The sequence below is a fragment of the Drosophila sulfurigaster genome, chromosome X (assembly GCF_023558435.1).
Source record: "Drosophila sulfurigaster albostrigata strain 15112-1811.04 chromosome X, ASM2355843v2, whole genome shotgun sequence".
NCBI classification, from domain to species: Eukaryota; Metazoa; Arthropoda; class Insecta; order Diptera; family Drosophilidae; genus Drosophila; species Drosophila sulfurigaster.
This window is the reverse complement of record NC_084885.1, coordinates 17,696,600-17,707,369: the sequence shown is the minus strand read 5'-3', so window position 1 is coordinate 17,707,369 and position 10,770 is coordinate 17,696,600. Positions and strand designations below refer to the sequence as shown.

General features: G+C 44.8%; 2 protein-coding genes across 2 annotated transcripts; one reads left to right on the top strand and one right to left on the bottom strand.

Moving 5' to 3' along the window:
* Positions 1–495: 495 nt before the first annotated feature.
* Positions 496–1,569, top strand: LOC133848389 (coiled-coil-helix-coiled-coil-helix domain-containing protein 2). The gene is given in 3 exon segments (XM_062283936.1): positions 496–663; positions 1,065–1,452; positions 1,455–1,569. Coding segments are annotated over 3 exon segments (483 nt in total). The 5' UTR covers positions 496–616; the 3' UTR covers positions 1,503–1,569.
* A 3,074-nt stretch (positions 1,570–4,643) lies between these two features.
* LOC133848927 (protein xmas) lies at positions 4,644–10,715 on the bottom strand. Its single transcript, XM_062284676.1, has 3 exons — positions 10,402–10,715; positions 8,781–10,335; positions 4,644–7,789 (listed from the first exon to the last, which is right to left on the bottom strand). Exons 1-3 carry the CDS (start codon positions 10,434–10,436, stop codon positions 4,700–4,702), a joined length of 4,680 nt encoding a protein of 1,559 aa, XP_062140660.1. The 5' UTR covers positions 10,437–10,715; the 3' UTR covers positions 4,644–4,699.
* Positions 10,716–10,770: the final 55 nt, after the last annotated feature.

Genomic DNA, 10,770 nt, shown 5'->3' with positions numbered 1-10,770 from the left:
GGCTGATATCGATAACTGTCGAATAGAAAATATTGTTTTTATTAAAAAATAAAGTATGTTATTTTTAAAGAAAATATTTTTTACAATAAATTGCAAAACATTATAAATTAATTAATAAGATCGAATGGTGTATACACATTTTTAATAAATAGTAAACTTGTAATACAAAAAAAGTGTGATATGGACACACTTATTGAAAATAATATTTGGAGTACAGTCTTTTAAATAATAGAAATGCAAATATATGAAAGATGTTAATTACGTTATGAATTGATGTTGAAAAAAGAATTACAATTTAAAAAAAAGTGACTGCAGAATTACGCTGCAGTGTGTTTATTTAGAGCTTCGAACATCGTTGTGTGACCAGCTAGCACTTATTATGCTTACTGTATTTGAGTATATTCATACAAATATTGCCTTTGGTCACACCCTGATACAGCTGTTAAAGCGAAAAGCTTTCAGAAAGCTCTATTTTGTAAGAAAAAAGTCGAAATTCATCTACAGTTTATAAAGAGAAGCAGGCATCGGCAGGCACACAGTTAAATTCTCGTAAATAACTAAGCAACTTGCACTTTTCGACTTTTTCAAGTTAACAAAGAAAATCAAATCAAACAAAATGGTACGCCGTGGACGTTCTGCTAGCCCCCCACCATCAGCCAGACGGTAAGTTGCAACAATAAAGTAGTGAAATTACGTAGCAATGGAAATGCAATGCGTGAACTCTACGAATTCCAATTGGACAAAGACGTAAGACAACAGGCGACATGTGTATGTGGGTGCGTGTGTGTTTGTGTGAAGTGTATTTCTTTTTTTTGCATGCAAAATGGTGGAGAAAAGTAAATAGTATTCAATTTCTTGATGTTTGTTAATGTGAAAAGAAATGTGGGGAAATGCAAAGATATTTCTGGAAGTTTTGCTTCCGCAATCATCAGTTACGTAACCAAAAAAAAACACGGTGCAACGTACAAAGTTCAAACGCGTGGCAACAACAACAACAATGACAACGAGAGATAATTCAAATAATACAAATTGTGTGTTTGTGTTTTTTGTTTTTTGTTTTACAGTAGTGCACCAGCGCCAGCACCTGCTCCGGTGCCCGCACGTGCCGCTGCACCACCACCGGCTCCCGCGCCAATGGCAGCGCCACCTAGCGCCGTTGGCATGCCGGCACCACAACAACCATCGATGTTCCAACAGATGGCGGCAACCGCTGGCGGAGTTGCTGTCGGCTCGGCGATTGGTCACACTGTCGGTCATGGCCTGACATCGCTGTTCAGCGGCTCTGGCGATAAGGAGGCCGCTGCCCCGGCTGCTGCTGCCCCAGCACCACAACAACAACAGTACTATGCGCAGCCCGCGCAGGCCAATGAACCGCAAGGCGCTTGCGCTTGGGAGATCAAACAGTTCCTGCAATGCGCTCAAGGTCAATCGGATTTGTCGCTCTGCGAGGGAGATTCAATGAGGCGTTGCGACAGTGCAAGGTGCAGCATCATCTGCAGTAAACAACAACAACAATTAGCAAATGACAACAATACAACAACATCAACAACACCACATTATACTATGCTACTCTAAAAACACAATGGCGAAAATGTTGAGCTAGTGTTGTTTCTTTACTTTTTGTTTATTTTTTTTCTGCAATTAGTTTTACATATTCATATATAATTGTTAATGAGACAACAAATTGTTTAATTTAGTGAAGATGTTCAATAGAAATTCAGCGACACAGAAAGGGTCGCTGATGAAGAGAAAAAAAACACGAAATGTTCTTATTGGGCTAGCGGGATAATGTGTATGATGCAAATTTTGCATAGTGTGATGAAATGGTGTTCACATTCATACATTTATATGTACATATGTATTTACGTATTGCGTATGTTTGTGCATGTCACGTGAGTTTCGAGCATGACCTTGCGCTTTTACTTTGGATGAAAAGAAGGCGCGCATTGTGTCTTAAAATAGACAACCTGATTCATTTGCTGCTGATGCAAAAAGGGCTGATATATTGTGACCAGGCAAGAAAGAGACAGCAAACATCGCGTGCGACGCCGTCGCTTTGTTGTTGTTTTGATTTCGCTGCGCTAATTGCGGCTTATTTTGGTGAAATGGTCACACCAGGCCAAGTAAACAGAATCGATTATGATAAACATGTTTACGTTTCCCATAGTGCATAGTGAATTTGTATTAGTCACACACATACACTTCTGCATTGTGTTGGAATATTCTACCCCATCGACATCTATCTCGCTTTCACTCACTGTGTTAGTCAACCTCTATCTATAGGACAAAGCTTCCACTTTTAATTTCAGCAATTTTCGTAAAATTTTGAATTAAACTGTTTTCGAATAATTAAAGAATTGCATTCTAAACGAAATTAATTGTGCACATATTGCGCATTTATTAACAAAAGCTAATTTCAGTCAAGTTTTCTTTGCTTTATTTATTTTTAAAGAAAGTCGTATATACGAAGTCATTTACATATAACGAAATTAAAATAATTCAAAAGTACAATTTGTTTAATTTTTACAGTACAAATTTTTTGAATTGATATAAACTGATTTTAACAGGTATTTTTATGAAAATTAAAATAATCACTTATTGAAGAAGAATCACGCACATAACGAAAAATTTATTTACAAGTAGCAATATATATATATACATGTATATATATGCCAATCTATATATGTAGATGTACATATGTATATAAGTAATTTTGATTCACCATGGCAACTAATAGAATGTATGACACACTTTAAAATTGATACCGCATTAGTCACTTTATTAATTAGTCCACATCATAGTCCTGATCCTTGTGATCTTGTAGAAGAAGACATAACTTCGTTTTCAGGGCACTCTTCGTTCGCTTCTCAATTAGATTTTCGCTTGGGCCAAGAATCGTACGTCGCACTGTATTGATCTTTCGTCCACGAAGATTGTCCAACGGATGCTTAAAGATTGTGGGTATTTCAAGTTGTTTGTGAAAGAAACCGGCACGCAAACAATTGCGACGCTCAGCGTTATGTTTGATCAATTTAAAGATGGGCGAACTTTTCATATATTCATAATTCGGGGACTGCTCTTTTTTGGGCTTCCTGTCCAACAGATCTGCCAGCAAATGCTTAAGTCCACTTTGCTCCGATTTAAACTTGATATCTGAACGATCAGTTGACCTTTGTCGCTTTTTTATTGTACTCTGTGGCTCCGCTGTTGACTTGGTTGACACTTTAAGAGTATAATAGCCTCCTTTGCGTTTGTTACGACCCGACGTCGTCTTATCCATCAAGAGGTACTTGTTTTTCAAATAGAAATGGCGCGTTATTTTCGATTTGCCATAATCGAGTGTGGCCTTGTTATCGAATTGTCCTTCGGCCGCCAATCGAATGTCCAACTTGTGTGAGCGCGCTGTTCGCTGTTTGGCCACATTGCGGCATTTCTCTGTGCTCCTATTTTTATTTAGATTACTCTCCGCTGTCAATTTAGTCTCAATTGTGCCGCATTTCTTTTTCGGCGTTGTCTGCTGCTGCTGTTCGTTGTCGTTTTTATCGATTTTGCGGCCAAACTTATCGTATCGATTGTGTTTCGGTTTCGTCACGTAGGCCCGTTGCGGCTGCAATCCTGTCCAGGCAAACGATGTGGGCAGCATCATTGCTTTGCACCACATGCCAAAGCGATGCTGTGGTACCATTGTTCTCGCATTGCGTTGCACCACAGGCACTGTTGCTTGCGGATCCTGGCCACCAAATGCCATCAGCTTGTTCTCGATACGTTTTATCGATTGCATTACATTGCATCGATACATTTGCCACCAGATCATGCCCTGCCTGGGCAGCATTTTCCATGTATTGCTGCAGCATCCCGACGACAGATTGTTCATCACCGTTAATATTGTATTGTTAAGATGGTAAAAAAAAACGGATAGGAAATATTGAAGAGCAGTCAAATGTTATTAGAAAAATTGGTCTTGATATCTCTGTTGCTAGATAATGTCCGTCGATTAATAATTTTGAGTTTGGTTGGAGTACGAAAAAATATATGTAAATTTGGTCTGGTTATAATTATAAAATTTTGATCTGAGCGTTGAATAGTGACTGCAGTGCATGTTTTTATTTTGTTTTTTGTTCTATTTGTATTTGTTAGCACTTCAAACAAAAAGCAGCGTGACCGTTATTTCGAAATATACCAAATTGACAGTTGAGAAAAATACTGCTTTCAAAAATTATCGGTTTTATTACACTTGCACTTGGGGGACAGTGTTGCTCTATTCGAATGGCGCTTAGTGCAAGTGACTGCCAGTGTTGCCCTATTGCAAACATTTATCTAAGGGGATTCCCTCATTTATGGGTATAAGAAAATAAAGAACTTTAAATTGAAGTCATGTAAAACCCATTGTGTGAAATATTTAAGTTGTAACTGTACAATTTAAAATAATGCAAATCATTGCTAATATTTCTCCGAATTCAAAATTTGTATTTAATTTCCGACAACAATAATTTAATCATTGCTGGCTTTTGATTGCTTAATGTGGCATGCTGTTTAATCTCATTCCTAACAAATAAAATTTACAAAAAAAATTGGACATTTTTAAAAATCTTGGAAATCAATTAAAAACATTTTTGGTACAACATTTCAACAAACCGTGCAAATAAATTGAAATGAACTTGTTTATTGGTGCTTGTATAGTACAAAAATGTGACGAGAGTTATAAAAATTTCTTGGCACGCCGCATCGTTTGCAGACGTCGCTGTTCGCTCGTTTGGCAGCTGTTGATCAGACGCTCGGTGCGATCGAGCAACGCAGCCGACTCATCACGCAAGGAATCTAGTGCTGCTGTTGATGGGCCACTGAGACGAGCTCGTTTCATGGCTGGCAGGTTCTCGGCTTGTTCAAGTGGCTTTCGCTGTTTCGGTGGCGATGGTGACGACCTTGTCAACGACAACGAAGACGATACAGATGAAGAAATAGCGGGCTCCTCTGACCTGTTCATGGCAGTGTTGTCGCAACGTTCAATGGCACGCTGCAGTTTGCCAAGCGGCGCATTTAGATCGCCTAAAGTGCGACGCTCGTGATCGCTACGCTGCTGCTGGAACTTGTCGAGCACGGCTTGGGCACGGCCCAGCACTTGCTCGAAGCTCAGCTCATCGATGGGTTTCAGCTGCTGCTGTTGCTGTTGTAATAGCTCCTCCTCTTCCTCCTCCTGCTCGGCCATTTCTTGCAGTTTCTCTGCCGCTTCGGCAACCGCAGCTGCGTCTGGTGGCTGCCACTCGTAATACCAATGCGACTCAAACGTGCGCTGCATTGTCTGGCGTCTGTAGACAATTGCTGCGGGCAGCGTGTTGGCTGCTTGTTCCAGCAACAATTGCAAACGCTCTTTGGCAAAGATCTCCACAATATCCAGATAGTTTAGTGCATCTCTCTGCATTTGCAGCTCCAGCGTTTGTATGGCACGCAATGCCACCGCTTCGACCTCCGTTTCTGGCTGCATCGATGACTGACTCCGTTGCGCATAATCCAACAGCCACTCACAGAACTCGAGCTGCGCTTGCGGCAGTGGCGACATCTCTGGCAGCTTGGCCTTCTCCAACAGCTGCACAATCTTGGCACGCTGCTCGTCACGCTGCCAACCGTCCACAAAGTACTCCAATCGATTGGGCAGCGGCAACAGCGATGACAATGGCTCGACATAGGCGCGCAACTCTTGCGGCAATTGCGGACGATCCTCGAGCGATTCGCCAGCGATCAGCTGCAGTCGACCCACTGCCTCATTGTAGAGACGCACACAGAACTGCGGCGTTTGCCGGCAACGCTGGCCAATTGTGACATCCTGCTTGGCGGCGAAACGCAGACGTTGGAACAGCTCATCGCCCAGATGCCAGAGCAGCCAATCTCGCAGTTCGCGTTGCTGCAATGCGCTGCGACTGCGATGCGGCTGTTTGGCCACAAATTGCACGGCGCACTGCAGGAGAGCGACAAGCTGTTGCTTCTGCTTGCCCAGCGTTGGCGTGCGAGTGCCAAAGATGTGATGCGTTTGAAAGAGTTGCTGCAGCTGCAGTTTCAGCGTCTCCACATTGAACTGTTGCTGCTGTTGCGAGGGCAGCAGAATGAGCGCCACATGCCGGCAATTGCTGTGCCGCGCCAGCAGCTGCAATCGCTGTTGTGCCTCCGCCAGTTGCTCGCCATGCACATAGCAAACAATGCCATCGGAGTGGGACAGCTGTTGGACATCTTGCGGCAAACCGAGCAACTTTTGCACACATAATGCCACGCCACGGGAAAGTCCATTGATATAGCCAGCATTGTTGTTGTTGTTGTTGGCAGTCGAATGTTGTTCCTCTAGCGGCTGCTGCAGCAGACCACGATCTAAGGCATGCTCCACCACCTGACCCGCAGGGCCAGCGGGCAGCGACAACAGCAGCTTGTAGAAGCGACGCACGCCCGGCTGCTGCGGCGTTAAAGTGCGCGCCAACAGCTCCCACAGATCCAGCTTGAGCCAACACTGTTCCTCCAGGCCGGCGAGCAGCTGCCGATAATCACAGGCAGCGCCTTGGCGATAGCGACGCATCAGACGCAATGCTGGTGCCGCGTTGCGCATGTCCAGCAGCTGGTCGCTCGATTCGCCGGCAAAGCTCAGCGGGAGGCTGGCGAAGAGCGCTTTCTTCTCCTGCTGCACGCGACGATAGCGACGCCATCGTTGCCAATACTCGCGCATCAGTCGCAACTCGTAGTCGGCGCGCAGCGTCTGGCTGCGCACCAGCTGCTCAATCTCCTGCTCCAGCAGCGTGTCGTAGCATTGCATCGCTTTGTTATGCAGCTGCATTTCGTGGGTGCACAACTCCTCGATTTGCTGCTGCAACAGTTGCTGCAACAGCTGGCGACTCTTCGCCTCGCATTCCGCCTGCTTCTCGAGTTGTCGCTGACGCTTCTGTTCCGCGGCGGCTGCGGCGGCGGCAGCTGCTGCTTGTTGTGCTGCCTCGGCAGCAGCTTGACGTGCACGCTGCTGTCGCTGCTCCTCCTCGGCGCGTTGCTGCTGCTGCTGTTGTTGCTGCTGCTGCTGTTTCTGCAGCAACTGTTGCTGCTCCAGTTGACGCGCTTGACGCGCACGTTCCAACTGCGCTGCCTTGGCCTTCTGCAGCTCGAGCAGCTCCAGTTCACGCTGCTTGGCTGCCGCTATCGCCTGCTGCAGTGCCGCCAGCTTTGCCTCTTCGGCGGCCGCTTTTTGTTGTCGCTGCTGCTGCTCTTGTGCGATGAGCGCCGTATTTGCTGCTGCTGTTTGCTTGGCGGCTGCAAAGCTAAAGCCACCTAAGGCGTTGTTGCTCGGCTTCACCTCGAAGATGTTGCCACTAAATGCGGTTGCCGCTGCTGGTTGTTGCTGTTGTTGTAGCGATGGCTGAGCCACAAAGCTAAAGCTTTTACTTGGCTGTTGTTGTTGTTGTTGTGTTGGCTGTTGATGTGCTTGAGGCGGCGGCGTTGCTGCTTTTAACTTGGGTGATATTGGTGCCGAGAAGAGCGGCACTTTGAATATATTGCTGCTATCCTTGGCGGGTTGTACGATGCTGTTGTTCGCGACAACAGTTGCTGGCTGCTCCTTGGGCGGAGGCAGCTCCTCCTGCTCCTCCTCCTCGTGCTCGACGCTGTTGCGCAACTGATCCTTTGCCGTCCAGGCGCCGCTCTTCAGAAAACCCTGCGCATTGAAGCTGTTGTGTGGCCGATGCGATTGATACAGCGACTTGGGAGGCAGCTCTTCGCCACAGATGCATTCGCCCACCGTTTGCATGCGCTTCGATTCCACCAACTAGAGCGAGAGGGAGATAGAGATGGGTAAGTCATAATAAATCAAGAAAGCTACAGTAGAGTGTACGCGACTCTAAGATACGTGCTATACATTGTGAACAAAAGCAAAAGGACTTTAAAATATACTGAATTAATATACCGCCAAATACTAAACATATACCAAACTCTGTATTTATTACATTAATAAAGTACTACATTCAAAATATACCATAGAGTGCAAAATATACTCAATTATTATCAAATATTGCTGATTTTTGCTTAGATTGAACAAATATTGCAAAACTAATTTAATTGTTTGGTAAAAACAAGTGAACATGTCTAATTTCAATTATGTGGAAATTTTATTACTAACAAAGTAATGTAAGTTTAATTAAATTGTTATTCTCTATAAATTCGTCAGATATAATTCATAAAGTTGCGTAGAGTTCAAAATGAGAAAAAAGGTTGAATAAACTTCACTTCAAAATGTCTGATAGACTCTTTTTACTTTTTACCAAAGTGAATAGGTCTAATTAAAAGTTTGATACAATTCAAACGTTACAAATTTCAATTCAATTGAAGATTAACAGAATTTTTCTATGCATTTCATTTGAAATCGTATTAAGTATTATTTAGTTTAAAATATGAGAAGTGTTTAACTTGCATATGAAGGGTCAAATAGACCCGTTCACTTTTTTTAAAGCGTAGGAAAAAAGTTAAGAGTTCAAACCGATAGTTTTCTGCTAGTAAAGAGTCGAATACAAATGATATAATAAAGTGGAGAGCACAACACAAAAGTTGCTGAATTAAATTGTAAATTAAAATAATAAGCTAATAGATACTTTTTACATTTTAGTAAAATGAAACGGGTCTTAGACAAGTTATATTAAATTACTAGTAATTTCGAAGTTAGAAGAGTGTAATATGATTGTATTTCCCCTACATATTACTCGAATTTACTTAAGTTGTGAATACTCTTCCAGAACTAAAACCAGAACTAGATGGAAACTCACCTCCAATTGCCGCTGCAGCGTGTAGTGCTCCGGCGGCTCGACCCGTTTGCTGCTGTAGACAACGCACCCGGTCTCGTTGACAATGAGATCACAACTCTCGAGAAACTCTTCGGCCTCGCCATCATCCTGAAAGTCGAGCATCTGCCGCACATAGGCGACGGGCAGCGAGGAGCGTTCATGCTTGCGCGGTGCACGATACGCGGCAAGCAGACGTTGGAGCGCCAGGATGCGCAGCCGGGTGAAATAGCTGATGAGGATGCAGGCCTCCAGGTAGCTGGTCTGTGGATCGCGCAGCATTTGAAAGAAGCGCACAAAGTTCGTGTCCTGCAGGGCCAAATGGAAACGAATGGCGCGACGCACTTGCTCGCAATTCTGCAGCCTCACCGGCAGCTGACCAATGTCCCACAGAAAGTTCGCGTCCGCCAGATTGAGCAGCACAATGTAGCCACGGAATTCGGCCTCACGCGGACACTCGACACCCTTGAGCCGCAGATCGTGATACATGTACTTGAGTGTTTGCAGGCATTTCGTCAAGTTCTCCGCATTGATCTTCATGTCAAAGACGCTGGGATCCTCGGCCACCAGACGCGCCGTGCAATGGATGTGAAAGCGGGCACATTGCTCCACCAGTTTGACGGCGCCCAGCGAGCACAGCTCTTGCTGTGTGATCTCCTTACGTATGGAACGTGTGCGATCCCAAACGAAATGAAACCAATCACCCAGATTCGCATTCACTTGCTCGCTACGATCCATGATCTCGTGCATCAGATAGCTCATGGTCATGTGCAGCGCCTGTTCGTCGCGCAATTCGTGTGGCAGCGGTGTCTCCTGATCCGCACTACTACGCGAATATTGCTTCAGCGCCAACTCGTGGGCAATCAATTGATCCGAATACGGCTGCAGTTCATAGGCGGCCACCTGACGCTGAAACTCACGCAGCACACGCTCCTTCTCGGGACACATGTCGGGACAGTGACCCTGCAGGCCATGTTGCGGCTGAGCGGTGTCCAAACGCTGTTGCAGACGCATTAATTTGTCACGGGCGTCGAGCACACGATACTTTTCCTCGCTGCTGTGCGCCGCCTTGTGCATAATGCTCTCCAGCTCCAGCTTGGTTGTCTTGAAGTGCGCTGGGGCACGCTGAAGCTCTCGTTCCCGCTCACGTTCTCGCTCCCTTTCGCGTTCCTTTTCCTTGCTGCCACGATCACGTTCTACCGGCGTTTTGTTGACCGCCTTGACAGCATCGGCGAAAGTCTTGCCACCCGTCCAGGCCACCGAACTGAGTGCACTCAGCTCCGCCTGCACATCAGGGTCCACCCATTCCTCCGTTTTTTGGGCGGGCGACGACTCGTTCTCCATGTAACTCAATTCAAATCTGTGGCCATTATAGATGTTGCCTTCCTTTAGAGCTTTGGCTGCCTCCGCTTCGCTCGCGTAGCTGACCGTGCATGTCATGCGTCGCGGGCGCAGCACAAAGTTCACTAAGTTGCCGAAGCGTCCAAAATGCGTGCGCGCCACAAATTTGTCGAGGAAAAGTTCCGGTATGTTGGTGCAACTGCAAAATGGAATTTGCCGCATATTTGGTTTAAGGTTTGTTATTGCTCGTATTTTGCTTACTTACAGCAGTGTCTTGTAGTTGTAACGGGCGTCGGTCATTTTGCACTATATATTTATTCACTTTTATTCAATAACGAGTTTTTATACATCATTTACGTTTCATCTTCCGTCAGTAACAACCTGCGGCGAATGATTGTTGCGTCCACCAATCAACTATTACATCGCCTAAGTATTTTGTATGTATTGCTGTTTTGGTCCCACTGTCGATTATATGTGTATTCGATAACACATTTATGTGCAAAAGCAAAGTGGTCACATTGTTCTCAAACTAGTTCGTTGTTTAATTGCAATGCCATTAAAAGGGCGGGAATTATTTACAAAAATTATGATTTCGTGAGGCAAATAATTAAATATCAATTTAAATATGACTACT